Below are 19,609 nucleotides of genomic sequence, written 5' to 3'. Positions count from 1 at the left end.
TCAGGGCAACAGGTGGAGAAACATTTGGAAAAGAAAATACTGGAGACAACTGAAGTGTCAACTACTGTGCAGACGGAAAAGGTAATTCGTGAATGATTTTACTAAGCTGTATTGAAAAATAACCCATGTAAATCTCACTAAAATAAAAATAAAAATAATTATAAACTATATTAACTTGATGAAGTTTCCAAGTTTCCCATCTGGATGTTATCCAGCACTCTCCTGTGTTGCTTTGTGCATGCACCACTACAAGTTTTAAGTCTATTATTATTATTTTTTAAGTGCTGTGAATCTCTTCTCTCTCAAGAAGGGTGGTGAGAGAAAGAGAGGAAGCTTATAAATCATTTGCCCAGAGGAGTCATCATTTCATGAATATATTTGCTCTCTGCCAAGTGACCAAAGAGAGGTCAAGTGATTTAATTTAACAAATCCAAGTAGCCACCAGAAGATTGCACGTCCCTTGATGTGTTTTAATGCAGAGCTGCTTATAAAGCGGTTTATTTTTACAAAACCTTCTCCTTCTTCTCCTCTGCCTTCCCTTCTCTCACACATCCTCCATGAAAAACCCCAGGGGATTTATTTCATGCACAAAACCTCTAGGGCAGGTAGGGAGGATCACTACCTAAGTCATCTCAGGCTTTACCTGACAAATCTTTCCTTGAAGTTGACAGACCATTAAAATGCAGCCACTGGGTAAGAGAAATGAATAATTCTTGTGTTTTATTATTTCAGCAGTTCAGAAAAGGCTTAGGAAAAGGTGACCATGGAGCACTGGAACACAAGCAAACAGCTGGGACACACAGCTGGGACAAAAGGCACTTGTTCTCATGAACAGCAGGATTATTCAAGTTCAATCTACACAGTATCAATTTGCTGAAAAAAACTCTGGTTCCCAGAAAAATCTGAAGGTTGAAAGGCACCACCTTGTCTTACTTGGATTTTGAGCTACAAATACTGGGCCTTTGGGAAAGGAAGGACAACTGTCCAAGACAAAACGGTTCTTGTCAGAGGTGTTTTAAGAGCAACCTGTGATATTTTTCATTGATATGTGATTTAGTCTGATCTGTAAAACAGCTCAGAGGTGCCTTCCACTCATTGTACCTTTGATTAATCCAGTTTAGTCAACTCAGTTTTTTAATTCTGAATTAAATTTCCAACAAAAGCCCCCTTGAACATGAAAATTCACCCCCTGTATTTGATATCAAGACTAAGACAATACCCCTGCATCACTTGATGTGCAAGGAGAAATCAAACTCAGCTCACTCTCCCCATACCACATCTGCAGTGATAACAGCAGTAAAAATTGCCTTTTTCTCATTTAAGCAAGCAGACAGAACCTAGAGGTCCAGGTCAGTCTTGCTGACAATATGAAAGTCCACAAAACTCTTCTCAAGTAAATCCAGAAATTAAAAATTCCCAGGAATGCAGAGCTCAGTGTGAGCCATCCTGCTCCCTGGAATCCCTCTGTGCTTCTCAGCACACTGGGATACTCTTTAAGGTGTTTTTTCCCCCCAAATGTGCCAATCCCACACCTCTGCTCCAGTCCTGGAGAAGGATTTTCCAGCTCTTCAGGAGGATATCACCACCCATCCATGTTTTTAATGCCAAAGGCTGCAAAATGAATCCATGCCTTAATTCTTGAAATTCCTGAGCTGCCTGTTGTAGTTGCATTGACACCATCTTTAATTCTTATTTCAACTCATAGAATATTCTTGTTTAAAACTTTTTCTTTTTTTTTCTTTTTTTTTTTTTTTTAACAGGGGAATGAGTCCTGGCTCTTCTGAGCGATGGAGAATGGAACAAATCCCAGATTTTACCAGCATGGATGGTGCTTGACATAGAGGAATGAGATTCAGGAGCCCTTTCCTGAGCTAAAATTCCATGGTAAAGGCAGCAGGGATGCAAGGAACAACAATTAGAGAGAGAAATAAAGAAATGGAATAAAAGTTAAGGAAAGAAATATTCTGGAATGTGCAAAATATTCTGCACTCAGTTCAGGTGTTGTTACTGTCCTGTGACTGCTCTTTCCTGCGATACATTAAATCACTTATTTGGGACTGGCTTTTTATAATAAACAACACCCAATTCCTGGTAAAATGACAATAGAATAACAATCCATGACTGCTGGACAAGACTTCTTTGCCACCAAGTTTCTCACTAAGGGACAAAGACATCCAGCTTAACCAAAACTCTGCCTGTCAAGCTCTTCTCAGGTCCTTTATGCCAAACTGGACAGGACTGACCTCACCTGTGAGCTCTGTGATGTCCAGGTGCTATAGGGACATTTAAAGATTTGTTAAATATTTCACTGGGATTACAAAAGCTTTTGCTCATCTTATTGAAACTGGATCGTTGCATGACAGACTAGTTTGGGTTAGGAGGGTTTAAAGATCACCAAATTTAAATTCCACTTTCTGCCATGGGCAGGGACACTTCCACTAAGCCAGGCTGTGCCAAGCACTGTCCAACGTGGCCTGGAACCAGAGATCCCTTCCAAACCAGGAATCCCCAGCTGGGGAGGTCCCATCTCCATGTCCTGAGGAACAAGTGCCTTGGATTGAAGCTCACTGCAAGCAAAGGGAGCAGCTCCACCACCTCAGCTCCACATTCCTGCAGCACAGAGTCTCTGGCGGCAACTACAGCCATGGCCAAGAGCTGCAAAACCTCATGCAAACCACTGCCAACAATTCCAGCTAACCAAAGCTTGGGAAAAGGGGTCATTCCTCTGAGAGCACTACCACAAAACTGAAGAAAAGCATGTTTTCCATTGGTCCAATTATTATTTTAAAGTCATTTGTTCACAGAAATCAAGAGTTGCTCACACTGAACTATAAAAGCCATAAAGGCTGCGCAAGATTTGAGAGGAAGTCTCAATGTTTATCTCATCTCCAGGCTAATATTCACTGGCAGATATTTAGATATTTGCTTGCTTTCATGTCTATTTTTTTTCAGCTGAGAGGGAGTTATTTCTGCAACGACTTCACCCTGTCCAAAAATCTGTGAGAAATGGCACTGAACAGCTCCAGCTCTGTAAGAACCCATCAGATGCACCCAAGGAGAAAAGTTCTCTGCTTTGTACCAGTTCACACTGCATTAATGACAGCATTTCAATGGAAAAACTCGTTTGCTCTGTGCTATGCAAATGAGGCACCACCAGCAGCATCTTCAAAGCAGGAAATAAAAGCGTGTGAGTGAGCAAAATCAACTTTATAGTGAGATAAAAATTATTATCCCACTCATTAGGTGGACCTAATGCATTACCTCTGCTGGGACCTTTGGACTCTGAAACATGCAATGAGAGAAATCATTGAGGGGAAGGGAGGAGAAAAACAGAAATCATTAAGAATCCTAATCTTTAATTTTTGCTTTAAAAACCTTACAGTGCTGAAACACCCCACAGTTCTCTCCAAGCAGAAGTTGCTACAAACACTTTATCACCTGCACATATTTTAGCATTCTCTCCATGGATCAGATGTAGCAGATTTAGCAACCAATGCTGGAGCACTACATCAAAATTCTATTATTCTGTGCAACTGCATTATGCATTAAAATGCCTTGTCACCACCAGATTCTCCCCCTCAAAATGACTCCACGCTTGCTGGGCAGAATATCTATCAGGAGGAGATCCTTCAGTTGATCTAGGATTTGGAAAATAAGCTTAAATTTAATTTGTCACCTTTTAAGGGAATGCTTTGGGTCTCTAGTGGTGTTTTTAAGGAGTGAAATGGGCTGGATTATTACCCACCACAAGATCAGGACCACTGGGAGATCAAGGACTTCCTTCACAGCCTTTACTCTGTCTAGAGGTGGACTTGAACTGACATATGGACCCAAAACTCTTCCTTTCTCCCAGAATTTTTCCCTCCACCCAGGTGAAAGCTCTGGAAGAGCTCTAAAGCTGTAAAATGCTCCTGAGCATCCCACAGGGGCTGGGACAAGAGCAGGGAATTTCCCCAGAGAGGCCCAGAGCAGCACATCCAAACCTATTTCTGTCCCAAGGACCCAGGAGCACATGGGGGTGGCCCATTTTTCGCAGATATTTCCCATTTATGCTCCTAACCACTGGTAGAGCAGAGTAATTTCCTTTTTTTCCCAGTTTTCCCAGGAGATCTGCAGATACTCACCCTGTTACTGCTCAGGTTATAAGGGGGGGCTAAATCCTGGCGGCTTGTAGAAAGCTGGAAGAGTTAAAAGAAGCAGAATTATTTCTTAACAAGATCTTCAAAAAATTCGTAACTGTGCCTCTTGACTAGTAAGGCTAAAACAAACAGCTTTGTGGTTAAAGCAGAAACAAAATCCAAGAAATTAAACGTGAAAATTTAATTCTTGACCTGGGAGGAGCCAGAATTTGACAGTTTGATTACCAGTTCTATCAAATGATTTCTTTCCAAATTTTGGGTAGAAGTCTCATTTTTATGCACAACACTGGTACAAAGCTTAAGGTCAGCATATACTTGTAACTTGTTTTCAAATTTTCTAAAGAAAAAAAAAAACCTTTCAACTTGGAAAGGAAATGAAAAATATCCATTGTTCAGGGAAAAAAAAAAAACGAGCACAGAGGGGTCAGAAAGAAGGAAATTCATGGCTCTATTCCATGACTCCAGGACCTGAGAATGAAGAGTGGGGCTGCTGGAGATGCCAGCAGGGAGAACTCACCCGATTCACGTTGGGGGAGCTCAGGCTCCTGCGGTAGAGTTTTCCTTTTCCCATCAGCTGCTCCTTCACAGCAACTTCCTGGCAGTCACAGAGAGCAAAAGGAAGAAAATAAGTGTATTTGGCAAGAATTAAAGCTCTGAACATCCCAGGATAGCTTTGTCTATACAAGTAAAATGTTTCTGAGCTGCCTTGTGGCACAGGCTGCTGTCTGTAAAGTTTACACAGCTAAAATTATGAATGGATAAATTTTAACATCTGGTATTTTGCTGATTGGCACGTGTAGGATTTTGCAGTCTTGATTCTAGGAGATGACAGAGATGCAAAGGCTGAGACTCTCTTTCCTAGCTGTGCTCCTATTTTAATCCTTTAAACTAATTATAAATGACAGGGAACTTGCTTTCAATATTTAAAGTGCATCACACTTCCCTGTGAATTTATAGTGGGCAGCCACAAGCTCCAGCTTGTTTTGCATAACTTTTCTCTTTGTGCTTGCATAATTTATATCCAGGAGAACAATTTTCAACAAATGTTTTTCTCTCCTGTGTTTTTCCTGGTAAACAGATCAAGTTATAGTAGTTAAAATTAACCCAATCAATGTCTTTTTTTATTGGCAGGATGGCTTTGGTGAATTCAAAGTAGAATGTGGGCAAAATGACAAAAATTCTACTGGCAATTGCAGAAACTATTGGTAGAGCTTCGGAGAGCAAAAGCTTGTCACAAACATGTTTTATGAAAAATCCTTTCCTTGGGATTTTTTCTCCTGAGAAGCTGAGAGGCCTCAGGAACAAAATGTAAACAATGGTTATCTGCTGCTGTGGAATGCAACAGGTGGATCTGTGCTTGGTCTCATGTGGTTGTTGCTAATTAATGCCCAATCACAGTCCAGCTGTTTCAGACTGTCTGGTCAGTCACAAGCCTTTGTTATTCATTCTTTTTCTATTCTTAGCCAGCCTTCTGATGAAATCCTTTCTTCTATTCAATTAGTATACTTTTAATATAATATATATCATAAAATAATAAATCAAGCCTTTGAAACATGGAGTCAGATCCTTGTCTCTTCCCTCATCCTGGGACCCCTGTGAACACCACCACAAAAGCTAAGGCCACACAACTCCTTTTCCTGAACCAGAATTAGGAACAGCCTTAAAACCAAACCAAGCCCCCCAGAACTGAGCCCTGAGCAGGGAACTCCCAGCCCCATCCGTGCTGGAGCTGAGCAAGGACATCTCTGCTCCCCTGGGTCTTTGCCACAGGCCCACTTTGGGAGGCTGAGGTGTGCACTGGGGTGGGTTTTGGGGTTTCTGGGTAGTTTGTGTGCACTCAGGAGGGTGTTTGGATGGCACAGAGTGTTCTCAGCACTCCCTGCTGCAGCCAGACCTGGCGCAGCCGGTCCAGGGTGAGGATGTTCTCCACGGCCAGGACACTCCGCAGGTACTTCTCAATGTAGGCTTCAGAGTCAGCTGAAGCTGCATCTTCCACGTTTGCTGCCATCCTGGCCAGCGCCTCCCTCTCCTCAGCCCCTTGAGCATCCTGGGGAGGCAAAAAGAGAGGGCAGAACTTTAAAATAAAAGCAAAATCTCCCACGTCACTCCCAGAGAAAACGCATTTTTAAACCACACGGCATCAGCTCAGCACTGCTTGTCCTTAAGCTCAGAGGCAGATGAGAATCATGGAATAGTTTGGGTTGGAAGAAACCTTAAAACTCATCCCATTCCACCCCCTGCCTTGGGCAGGAACACTTTCCACCATCCCAGGTTGCTCCAAGCTCTGTCCAACTTGGCCTTTGACACTTCCATGGATGGGGAGTGCAGAACCTCTCTGGGCAATCACTGCCTCACCACCCTTGGGGAAAAGGATTTCTTCCTAATATCTGTTCTAAATTTCTTCCTAAATATCTATTCTAAATTTCTTCCTAATACCTATTCTAAATTTCTTCCTAATACCTATTCTAAATTTCTTCCTAAATATCTATTCTAAATTTCTTCCTAATACCCAATCTAAGATTCTGATCCAAATAAACACCTTGTGCCATGCAACCTGCACAGGTGCTCCTGCCAGTGTCACAGACATCTCAAGCTGTATGTGGTTATTGTTTTGAGGCTTTTTGGGTTCTTTCTGAGAGGCTCACAGCAAGACACTGCCATTAATTAGCAAAAGGGCTGCATTCAGATATTTCATAATTAAAAAGTGCTTGAGCACATTTGGGGCGTTATCTAACCTGAGAGGAAAACAAAATTTCAAGTGAGCTGCAAGAAGAAAAAAAATAGAACATTGCTTGAGAAGCATTTCAACACTGAGTGGAAAATGCAGCAGAACATGAAAGAGCCAGGCAGCAATCAGAGTTTTGGCTCTTCATGTGTTAATGTTTTCACAAGTGCCCTGATAGAGCATCTCTTTGGAAAGAAAGGATTAGCATCTAACTGGGAATATGCTCAGGAATCAAGAATTGCATAAAGACATTACTGAGAAAAAGCCACTTTGTTATTTTTTTCCACAGATTCTCGTGCTCCCCGCAGCAGGTACTTCACCTGCCCATTTTTCCTCCCATCTCTCTTCAAACTGCCTCTTCAAGGACCTGAGCAAATAGATGCTCACTCAACAAAATACACAGTGACACTGATGAGACAGAGGCTGCTGCTAAGTCACAGCATGTAAAGGAACAGGCTCCATCTTTTACAAACCCCAGTTCATGCTGGCAGCAGCAAGAGCCAGCACGTTCAAAATGAGGGGGAAAAGCACAAAATTGGAGGCTCTTGGCCAATTTGAGACACTCTGGCTTCCTCCTCACCTCTGGAATGTTTGAGACTATCTCAAAAGTGACGCCACAGCCAGGGATGGAACTTCGGGGTGACATTCTTCGGAGGAAACTCTGTGCAAAACCCTGTTGGGGAGGAAACACGAGGCAAATGTGGATGAACAGATCCCAGCTGAAATAAACATGAGGAAAATGTGGATTAACAGGTTCCAGCTGTGGATTAACAGATTCCAGCTGAAATAAATACAGCTCACAATGAAAGAAGCCCAAACTCCAAAGTCTAACCAATAAAGAGCCAAAGATTTCAACTTGGGAAAAATCATTTGCTTGCTTATTGTAGATACAAAGAAGGAGTCACTTCCTTCCTTGCTGCAAGGTGACTTGTTTCACCAAGCATCAGCTGCTTTCAGAGGTGCTTTTTTTTTTCCTGACAGAGCCCTAGGTGACTTGTCTTGAATATTGACAAGTACAGACATTAAATTCTTGACCAAAGAGATCGTTATGAAGAATGATTTAAGGGGCATGGTCATTGTTTATGCTGACTTGGCGCCTTGCAGGGTTAAGAACTGGACTGTTGAATTAATGCAGAGATGAGTCATTCAAAGATGCTGCTGAGACAAACTCCCAGGAAAGGTTATTGACGGGGGTTTTTAGAAAAACAGGAAGAAAGCCAAAGATTCTGTGTCGGATGAAAGTAAAAAAACGGCACTGACTAAATCTGTAGAAAACAGAATTGATGAAGACTTCACCCGATTGTGATTATTGGCACATTCAATTGATCTGTTCAATACAGTCTCCCATTCCACATGAGAAAAAATTCACTGCTCTTCCCTTGCTGAGAAAAAGCTTCTGCCTGGTGGAAGCACCACGAACTGGGGTTCTACTTCCAGCATTGGGAGTTGCCTTCAGGGTTTCTGGGTGTGACCACACCTCTTCTCTTTGCTCTTGCTTCAGATTTTAACTACAGACGTGCAACCAGAATAACAATCCAGGCTTTCTGCTTTGTCATTATCACTGCCAGGGGAGGCTGGATTCTCAGACAGTGCTGAACAAACTCCTTCCTCCCCCATCATTCTCAGGATTTATATTATTTTCAGGGCATGATGCTGCAAATGGAATGACAACTTCACTGCCTGCCATTTATCAAACACCCTGCTCTCACCTACACACTATTGTAAGAGCACCAGCTGGAAAACATAAAGGACCAAGAGTGATTAACTCTGGTGAATTAACACAAGGGATCTCTCTTCCAACTACTTCTAGGTGATTTCTAAATACCTGGAGGTGTAAATATAAATGGTTAGGGCTAGGGAAACACAGAAGTTCCTTTATGCAAAATACAAACTCCGAGCTCACAAGAAATTCACTCTTCTTTTTCCAGTGAGAAAGCACTTAGTGGTTAAGAGAAAAATGAATTTCTCATATTTAGATGCCTTAAAAAACAAGCTGTGTCATCATCCAGAACACAAGGGATACCAGGAAAACAACTTGGCAGCTCAAAGCCTCGCTGGACGCCGCTGATCCGGCGCTTCCAACCGGGCTGAGACGGGGGGAGAGAGGAGGGAATGTGAGTCCTGGGAGGTGGGAAGGGCTGCAGGAGCTGTACCTGTCTGCCATAGACATTGACACAGATGCGCTTGCGCAGCACCAGCTGCATCTCTGCAGGGTGGCTGAGCTGGACAGTGGCTCTGACAATCAGGTAAACCCTCTCCTCCGCCGCCCTCCCCTTGCTGAGCTGGATGCAGTCGTGGACCGTGGAGTCCCACGAGGCTTCTGCTTTCACCTGCAAAAGTGTGGGGGGGGAAAAAATAAATGTATCCTCTAATAAGCATAATTAGGTGTATAATTAACTGTAATTAATTAAGCATAATTAGCAAAAATACATAATACATAAATTTTGAGAGTCGGCTTCTCCGTTTTGCTCCCTGTGAAGAAAAAAATCCCTGCACTTTAGAAGAGGCCATTTAAAAATCAAGATCAGTTTGCCAAATGAAGATGTTGGGATTAAAAATGCCAACTTGCTCAAACTCTGGAACATTTCCTCTTGAAAAAAGATCTTTGAATACCCAGGATCATTGCAAATAAATTATAAAATATGCAGAAGTGCAGGACCATTTGGCCTAATTTATTAAGATAAACCAGAGAGCAACAGAGATTGCAGTGGAAATCTCCCATCACACCACAAAAATTCTCCCCTCTGTATTTGAGAAATAACTTTGCTGAAGCCTTTCTAGCAATACAGCAAAAGCTGGAATTTTTCTTCTTGCATGTTAAAATATAAGTATTAATGAAGATTTAAATGGTTTATCTTCAAGCCATAAGAAAAATGGGCTGGTAGCCAAATTTCCAGGCTCTAAATACAAATCAGGACCAAAAAAAATCCCTAACAGAACTACCAGAAATAAAGCTCCTCTAAAAACCAAAAAATTTTTAGAAAAAGAAGCAAAATTTTAAGAAGTAAAATAAGTCAGAGATTCTAAACATAATAGTAGAAATTATAAACCAACAATTGTGAAGTTGTGAAACTATGAGTTATGTGGCAAAATAGAGGATAATGAGTAACAACACAGAGGTAAAAATGTTAACAATTAAGACTGATTGTTTTTTCAGCTGGGGCTTTTGTACTCTAATTTGCTCAAGGATTTTGCTTGGTTAAATACAAACTGAATCTCAGGTTTTTGGAATGTTTGGATGAAGGAAGATCCTTGAGTTCTACTATTTTCCAAATCATGGTTATACTCCTATGGAATATTCCTTGAAAACACAGCTGCTCACAGGAGAAAAAAGTGCTTTATCAGTCTTATGACCTATTTGATGTATTATTTTCACATGTGGACATATAAAAAAGAACAATTAAAAGACTGAATTTCCCTGGTCTGCAGCTTCCCGTACCTCACTGTCGTGATGCTTCACAATCTGCAGCTCAAAGAATTCCTCCTCCTCCTCTGCCACCAGAGTAGCATCCCAGCCTCCTGCCTCTGGGTCATCCAGGTTATCCTGGGAGCTGAAGTCATCAGCTGCAAACGGGAGGGGATGTGGAAGGTGAGGAAACACAAAGCAATCACCCTTTTTAAAAAACATCAGCAAGTCATGAATTCGCGTTTTCATCCCCAGCTCCGCACCTTGGCTACTTAGACTTCACCAACAAAATTAAAGCTGCATTGCTCCACTTAAAAAAAAAAATCCAATTTCTATACAAAAAGTGTGCACAAAGATTTGGGGACACAGACTCCAATATGCCTAATAAAGGGCAGGAATCTCCCCCCCCGTGGCAAACACCCCTTCCTTGCCCACAGGTGGATTTTCAGCAGTGAGCTCATTTGGCACTAAATATGTGGTGCTGTTAAGATAAGCTGCTGGTTGCACAGGAGAAAACACAGTACTTTTAGATCATGACTAAACAAACTCTTAATCTGGCTTTTGAGAAGCTCGGCCTGTCCTGGCTGGAGTCCCTGCCCATGAATTATTAACCAGCTCCTCTCTGAAGCCATTGGATCCATGGATGTGCTGTCCCAGCTGGACAAACCACCAGTGCCAGAGGACTGCAGCCCAGGTCTGCTCCCAACAGGCTGAGTGTCACCTGACCCCTCTCATCCAAATGTTAACTTACTTTTAAACATCCTAGCCAGGATTTATTTAACTGATTGCTCCCTGGATGTTTTTGGGGCTTCCTGTTTCCAACTTCCCATCTTTGGCAGCAGCATGTGACAAATACATTGTTCAAACTGGATCTTGCATTGGGATGCACTGAAACAGGGGATTATTAAAACCCTGTGGTTCCTTCCATACATAATATTGCTTATTTTAAAACATTAAGCATTATGTTTCAGGAAAAATGGGCACTTCTCCAATAAATCCACCTGCCATTCCAGGCTTTTGTTAATTTTAAGAGCTTGCTTCAATTCTGAAACCTCACTTGCTGGACAAAGTTTGTTTTCAAATTACTCTGCCATCTTAAGGACCACTTACCATTCAAGTCAAGGAATATAACAGGAATGTGAGTTTCCATACCAGCCACAGGAGTCCTAAAATAGAAGACCGGGACAATGGTGGCATTTAAAGTAAGAGAGATTTACCCAGCACACGTCCCTGGTGGTCCAAACCCCCAGGACATTGCATTCAGTCTGCAATTTTTAGCCAGACCATTGATAACCTTGGCAAACCTCTTTTATTTTAATTTACTGCTGCAGATTCCAAGAGACTCAAATAAATTAGTATTTCTTTTATATCAGCTCTCTTAGAATTATTATCTTCTTTGACCTCTGCTTTCTGAAGTGTTTTCTCTCTCCTAAATGCTCATAGCAAAATTAAGTTTATTTACTCTGACACACACATTCATGAAATGCAAACCTCTCTACTTTAGTGATGACAGGGAAAATGGGGAATCAGAAAAGCCAGTCTTAAAGTTTTTAAACTAACACTGATGTTGCCACTCCACACAATTATTACTCTTTCTTACAAAACATATTGAAGAGCCAAAACTGGTAAATAGTAAACAAGAGCAGGCTGGAGTCTTGTAATATATAAAGTGCTTGAAACATACTGAACATTTCCTCTGGTGCAAACCAGATTTTTCCTGGAGCAAGTTTCTTGAAGCTCCTCTGTTTTCAAATCTAATGAAACACACTGATGTGAAAGTTATGTGTTTCTAACAAGAACTTGATATTTTTTTAATGTTTCAGAAGCTCTGACAAACTCCAGCTTCAAACTCCATGACACTCAATTCCATCAATAAATACTGTTAGAGGCTTGCTCAGAAAAGATATTCAGGAATTTTCAAGCAACTGAAGTTGAGTTTGAGGTGAAACAACCCCGAATCCCTATCTGCAGTTGTTGCTCACAGCTGATCCAGCACAGCAGTCTCAGTCTAGTGCTCTCTACTATTTTTAATGTTCAGAAAATTACATGGAACACTTGCTGACTAAACAGAGTTTGTTCTCAAACCAGGAGTGCAACAAAATGCTCCTGGAGATGCAGTTTTATGATGAGAGGGCAGCCTTTTAAGTGAATGAACTAGGTAGTTAACATATTAGCTAATTTTTTTAAATGGCGAGTGCAGTGGTAATAAATATTGATTCCTTTTTTCAGAAGGTTATAATTACACCCTGATCAATAACAGCATCGTTTACCAAACAGCATTTCTGGATTTCAGAGACACAACCTGATAAAATAATTTAAGCAAGAGGCCTAATTTTAACAACTTTGCTCACGCAGGGTACAGAGGCCAGATTGAAGAGAGAAAAAAAAAAAATGGCCACAATCCAAATCCAGGAATGAGCTGTGCATCATTTTTACATCGCTCCTCTGGGAATGATGTTCCTACCACTCTGCTGGAGCTCCAGGGATCCCACTGCCAGCAGAAGGAACCATCACAGCATTCCTTTCCTCTGTGAGGGTCAGCCTCATCTCCAAGAGCTGAGCCTCCCGATCCGCGTCGTCCTCTGTTTTATCTGCAAGATGTCAGGAGGGCAGTCAGGACAGCAGAGCAGCTCTGAGTGCCTCTGCCCTGGCACATGGCAGGGATTTTGTACCCCCCATGACAGAATAAACCTGCTCTGCTCACAACCCAGCACACAAAGAAACACCCCAAAACAACAAACAATTTCATAGAGGCTTCTCCAGCTTTAACTTCACCCCCTAAAAAGCAAATTACTGCTGAGTTCAGAGATCCAACTCTCCATGGACATACTTCCTAAATTTGACAACATATTGAGATAAGAAGTGTGTGTCCATCTCTCAATCTTTTGCCTTTAGCAGCATTTTCCTTACCAGGCTTCCCCACGAGTTTCTGCAGCTGCTGATCAAGGTACTCCTGGCGCTTTGTTAAGGCACAGAGCCACTTCCGACGGAGCCTCTCCAAATCCCTGTCCTAAAAAGAGGAGAAAAACCACATTAAATATTCCTCCAGGAAAGCCAAAGTTTCCTGATTGTGGTTTGCACATTTTATCAACCCTTCTGCTCATCCTACACCCAAGCAGAAGATGAAGACACATCCAAACCCTTCAACTTTCCAGATCTTATTTGAAGCATTTTTGCTTGCCAACTCTTCAGCTTTTTTCCTGTACTACCCAGCTGAAAAAAACCCTTCATTTTATACAATTCTTTGCCCCCAAACTACTCCAAAACTCACTAAACACTGGAGCTGGAAACCCCAGTCCTCACCACTCCCCTCAGTGTTTAGCAGCTTCATGTCAGGAATCCATCCCTACCCCACACCACCCCACTCTTATGGCATCTGCAAATGTGCCCTTAAAATTTTTTTTTTCAAGTGCTCATGTCCTTTAAAAAAACCCCAAAACACCTGAGTATCCCTAAGAACATTCAGTTCTTCTTCTAATATGCTTTAATCTGAAAAATTCTGCATTTGTAGGAGAGAATTTTAATTTTTTACCTGGTAACTGTCCATTTCATCCTCTTCTTCCTAAGTCAAAACACAAAAAAAACCCCATGCCATTCATTTTTTGTTTTGATAGCAGGAAACATAGTGAATGCAAAAGGTGTAACTATTTTAAGCAATATTAACAGTCTTACATAAAAATAAAAGTCTGAGTTTAGCAATGGTCACAGAATTAAAACCCACTGACATCCCAAAGATTTGCTGATATCATCTCATCTAAACACCAACCAGAACAATCCAATAATTCTAATGGAAAAATTCATAGTAATGTTAACTATCAGAAGTCTTAATAATTGAGAGAAAGTGGAATATAAGAAAGAAACAGGAGAAACACCTTAAAACCTGTTGATCCTGGACAGCAAAGAAAAATGCTGTTTTACCTCTAGGATTTAAGTGTTTCATCAAGTGCTGAAAAATCAAAGTCTGGTATAGAATCCCAGAACTGTTAAGGCTGAAAAAGACTTTTAAGACCATTGAGTCCAACCATCAACCAGCACCACCACCATGGTCAGCACTGAACCTCAAGTGCCACATCCACAGGTTTTTTTAACACTTCCAGGGATGGGGACTCAACAACTGTCCTGGGCAGATGTGCCAGGGCTGGACAACCCTTTCCATCAAGGAATTGTTCCAAATATCCAACCTGAGCCTCCTCTGGCATGATTTAAGGCTGTTCCCTCTCATCCTGTCCCTGTACCCCAACAGAAACCCCAATCCCACCCGACTGCCCCTTCCTGTCAGGGAATTCCAGAGAGGAAAATTTCCTCTGGAGCCTTGTTTTCTCCAGGCTGAGCCCCTTTCCCAGCTCCCTTAGCCCCTCCTGGTGCTCCAGCCCCCTCCCCAGCTCCATTCCCTTCCCTGGACACTCTCCAGCCCCTCAGGGTCTCTCCTGTCATGGGGGGCCCAGAACTGCCCCCAAAACTGAGGTGTGTCCAAATAATTGAAGGTAACTTTGCTGCAAAGGAGAAGAACTGTAAAAATCTACTGCAATTATTAAGAGAATTAGAACAGCAGCCACACCAGGAGTGACAATGCAGATTTTCAACCTTTTATTCCCATTATTTTCCCACTTTTAACTCTTGACCTTCATCCCAAGCACAGCCATTTGCAATGAGCACAACTGCTCCTCCTCACAGGGAATGGAAAATGAATGGGGGCTCCAATCCTCAGGGAGTTATTACCTATCTAGTTAAGCAATAACGAGCCACCAGAGCCTACTTTTCTACCTTTATCATGAAAGCAAAAACTTAGCTAAGCTAAAATTAAAAAGCCACAGAGAAGAGGCACTTCCTTAGTTCAAGGTCTTTAGAAAATCTTTCACATTCCACAGATACCTGATTTACCTGAGATAAGAGAAATGATAATAAGGGGACTAAATATCCAGGTGCTGATGTCCAAAGCCTATTGTAAGCAACAGGACTCATAAAATCTGATTTTCAATGGCCCTTTCCCATGAGGGTTATCAGTGTCAGGCATAACTCACTGGTTTCTCTCTCTCAAGTTGAGCTGAAGTCTTTCTCCTTGATAGAATGTACTATTTTGGGGACTGCCAGCTCTGTGGGATAAGTCTGGAACTGGTCAGTGGATCAGGAATTCTCTGGGGAATAAATAAGGTGAGGCAGACAGGATGTTCCCCTGGGAATTCTCCCTACAAAACAGGCTGAAAGGGTCACTTATAGGTTGTGGGTCAAGGAAAAACTGCAAGAATCAATCATGCTTTCCTAGGAGAGAAACTTCCTCCATTCAGGAGTTTCCTGGCTTTATAGGAAGGAAATGTGGGTATCAGGGGCTGCTGTGATGGAAAAGCTGCATGGAGAGCCAGCAAGAACATCATGGGGAATAACAGGAACAATCTGCCCAGGGTGCTGCAGAAAATGTGGAAAAAATTCCCCTTTTTGTACCCCAGACACACAATGGGAAAGGACTGCCCAGGTTAGGAGACAACAGAAACCCCAAGTACTTCAGAGCTCAAAGGAAAAGCCATCCAGATTAAGCAAAAATAGGGGAGCAGACATGGATTGGATCATCAACTGTCAATAGGGTAAATGTTTTGGGACATCTACTTTTCCACTTAGCTGGCCTTGTCTCAAATCAAACAAGTTCAGAGACCTGTCCTGCTGCACCAGATTTTGGCTTTGCCAGCTCCAGGGAGTCACTGAATTCTCATTTACCTGTTGAGGGGGAAAAAGTCAAAGTGCACCAGAAACTCACAGGAGCACTGCAAGAAGACAATCCCTAAAAGAGAGGGATGCACATGGGGTGCAGTTTGTATGAGACTGTCCAAGAACTGCCCAACATCTACTGTGGGCCACAAGTGCTTCCTGGAATTCTAACATTTGGGATTTGACACTATCTAAATATATGTTGCACTGGTTTATTTGAATTTGAATTTTAAATTTGAAAACTTTAAATTAATTTTTGTTTTGAATACTTACTTAATATTGCTTTCCATGTCTAATATTTGAAGTAAAGACTACACAAAAAACTCCTAATGGATTTTAGGAATATTTGCATATTCTTTTCTTCTTTGACTGTGTTAAGGCTGTGCTGCTTTCAAAGATAGGAAAAAAAAACCAAACAAAAACCAGAAGAGACACAAAACACCTTACAAGTGTTGTTTTTGCCATGGGAAATGATTCCCTTGATGCTTTCCAGCTCTTGGAAATAGCTGACAGTAAATATTCAGAGTTTTACCTGATAATTTTGTGACTTGACATGTTTTATTTGAACACAGCCAACACCAACAGATAATATGGATTCCTCCATCAGTGGCAAGGTCCCAGATTCCTGCACAGATTTCACTTCAACCTGGATTCGTCGAGATTGCCCCTGCCCAAAAAAGAACAAATTGAAATGCTTGTTTAAAAAAAAAAAAGAATATAAAGTGTTGAAAGTTTAATTCCAGAGAGACCTCTACTGGCAGCTATTGGCAAGGAGAATTAATTTATCTTTTGGGAAGAACAAAGCACTGCAATCCCAATGACCCAGGGTTTAGGAGATCCCCCTTCTGTTGCAAGGATTTATATTTACAGAATTTATGAATTTACAGAGAGAAATAAAAGTTCAGCATTCAGCAGCTCTCCAGTTTACTTTTATGGAGGGTTTTCAAACATACTCTTATAGGATTTTTTTAAATACTTTTGAAGGCAGAAAATGGGATCTTCTTCCCACCTACAAAAGAGGAGAGCAAATAGTCTAATTTGGTGAGCTACTGGAATTTCAGTGAACTTTTTCTGGCTCTGCTCTCCTTGGCTGAAAATTCTGACTCACTGATGGTATCAGTGCAGCAAAGCATCTGCTCCTTACTAAAACTGTAAGGGGAAAAGAAGTAAATTTAAAAAAAAGAAAATTAAAATAAAAATCAAAGGAGTTGGTGAGGTCAGAGGAGCAGCCTGTATCTAACTTTTACTGATTCCTCGTGTTCTTTGGGCAGCAGCTTATCAATGGCTCATCATTTTAAAAATGTGAGCTGCTCAGTTAAGCATTAACAATTTAAAGCAGGTAGAATTCAAAGAACAAAGGAGTGCGTGACTGGAAGGATCAAATAAAAGAGAACTCTTGGACCTCTTTAAAAAATGATGAACTTCAGTGGAGACTGATGTCCCTTCTGCCAGCTGCTGGCACAGGACAGAGCAAAAAGGTTACAGGGAGGGCTTTGATCATCTTTAAGCTGAGTTTTGCTCTGTCTCCTGCATTCCATCTGTTTTCCACAACATCATATTTTGCACCTTTGGCCACCCAAAGCAAAGCTGCCCAGGTGTTTTTGGCACAGCTGGAGCCCTGCCTGTGCCACCCCACCTGTCTGTGCTCGAAGATGTCTCCTGAACAAAGGAGTGCGTGGCTGGAAGGTTCAAATAAAAGAGAATTCTTGGACCTCTTTAAAAAATGATGAAGTTCAGTGGAGACTGATGTCCCTTCTGCCAGCTGCTGGCACAGGACAGAGCAAAAAGGTTACAGGGAGGGCTTTGATCAACTTTAAGCTGAGTCTGCCACTTTCCATCTGTTTTCCACAACATCACATTTTGCACCTAAGCTTGACACTTCCTTGGACGCCCAGAGCAAAGCTCCCCATGTGTTTTTGGCACAGCTGGAGCCCTGCCAGTGCCACCTCACCTGTCTGAGCTGGAAGATGCCTCCTGTGCTGACGTCCTTGGCAGGGGTCACCTCCACTGGGCAGTACTCCCCGTTCTCATTGAGCTCCAGGATCTGAACCCACAGCTCCACTTTGCGCGTCACCTCGCTCCACCTGCAGAACAAGCCATGGACTGGGTTGTTTCTTCTCTTTGGATGTTTTCCACACCCCCCCCCCAAAAAAAAAAGGAATTAAAACACCAAAACACTGAGCTTACAGTGCAGACTGAAGGAGCAACAACTGCTGCAAAAAATGCACCATTTGTGAGCACACAGGTACCAGCTGTGCAGAGCTTCTAAATTTTCCTGACAGCTATTTTAGTCAAACATCAGAAATAAGCCTTTTCCTGATTCCAATACAAACCCCAATTCCACATTTAAGCTCTGGTCTCAACTCCTGCCACAGAAGCTCAGTGTTGTCAGGGCAATCAGGCTGAGATGGAAGACAGAAGAATGAAATATGACATTGTCTCACAAGCTCTCAAAATTCAGAGCACTTTCCTGACCTCCTTCATATCACTGCCTTCTCTCCAACTCTTCCCAGAGCTTAATAAGAAGCAGCCATTTTTGTAGAACTTCAAAATTAAAAAGGATAGAGGTGCTCACTACTTAGCTACCAAACATAACCCACTATTTTAGAGCATCCTTTTCCCTCTTTGCCATATTTCCCTGACTTTTATTTTAAATTTCCTTATATGCAGCTTAATAGTCAATGTAAGATTAAGCTGCAAGTAAAAAGAAAAGTAACTGCCAATAAATTAAGATGCAGAGCTGCCTTCTAATTGAAGAAGCAAAACAACTCACATTTAAGAAAATGCTACTAAGAGATTACTTTGGGGACATCAAATGGCGCCAGCAAACAAAAAACATCTCCCTGCAGCCTGAATTTCTATAATATTGCATATTAATCCAAACTGAGGTAATAAGGAATAAAACTTTTCCAGTGGCAGCATAACAGAGATGGAATTTCACAGCCAGGAATGAACTGGAGTCATCCAGTTGCCTTCAGCTCAGAATCTGACTCCTTACCCCAAACCTGCTTCAAAACTGGGCACCTCAGATGGTGACTCTTCCCAAATTCCAAACCAGAGATGAACTTCCCACACGTACCTGTCCCGAAGGCTGCGTGTTTTGGCTTGAATTATTCCCAAATCCCACAGGGCTGGGTTTTTTCGGTCCCCACTCTGCTTGTGCCCATAAACTTCGATGGCCAAAGCACCATCATAAAGATGTTCCATGAAGTCTTCAGAAATATTCACAGAAACCTCCTGGAAAGGACAAATCAGTTGGTAAGTGTGACTACAAGACTCAGGCTGGGAGATTTTACTGCCTTGACTTTAATAAAAGCATTTAGTAAAATCCCCCTGGTTCCCAAGACACAATCCAGGGGAAAAGAAGTGTTGGCTCAGTTTGTAAAATCAGGAGGCAGGTCAAAGAAATGTGATTTTCCAAAGATTAAAGTCTATAAGGAGCTGAAAAATTACCACAGGCTGTTGCAAGCCCTAAGCCAATGGCTCAGAAAAAAATCAAAGCATATGTTGCAATGCTCAGAATCAGAAAATCAAAACTCATCAGAAGGTGTTACATCCATTTCACAAATGGGAAGAGGAATAAATTGCCCAGTGTGATGAGAAGTGCTAGAACACCATGACAGCTGGGGTGATTTGGCT

At 41.9% G+C, this 19,609-nt stretch overlaps 1 protein-coding gene across 1 annotated transcript in view; it reads right to left on the bottom strand.

Annotated features, from left to right (window-relative positions):
• KIF13B (kinesin family member 13B) overlaps positions 1-19,609 on the bottom strand; it is a 123,777-nt gene that overhangs the window by 22,683 nt on the left and 81,485 nt on the right. Inside the window, 13 exon segments of the mRNA XM_030945113.1 lie at positions 4,125-4,178; positions 4,657-4,734; positions 6,034-6,186; positions 7,445-7,537; positions 9,018-9,194; positions 10,304-10,428; positions 11,381-11,436; positions 12,735-12,861; positions 13,181-13,280; positions 13,803-13,832; positions 16,503-16,637; positions 17,922-18,054; positions 19,050-19,207. Of these exon segments, the coding sequence (XP_030800973.1) occupies positions 4,125-4,178; positions 4,657-4,734; positions 6,034-6,186; positions 7,445-7,537; positions 9,018-9,194; positions 10,304-10,428; positions 11,381-11,436; positions 12,735-12,861; positions 13,181-13,280; positions 13,803-13,832; positions 16,503-16,637; positions 17,922-18,054; positions 19,050-19,207 (1,419 nt within the window).

Source organism: Camarhynchus parvulus, chromosome 3 (genome assembly GCF_901933205.1).
Source record: "Camarhynchus parvulus chromosome 3, STF_HiC, whole genome shotgun sequence".
NCBI lineage: Eukaryota > Metazoa > Chordata > Aves > Passeriformes > Thraupidae > Camarhynchus > Camarhynchus parvulus.
The sequence above is the reverse complement of the archived record's forward strand: the minus strand, read 5'-3'. Positions and strand labels throughout refer to the sequence as shown.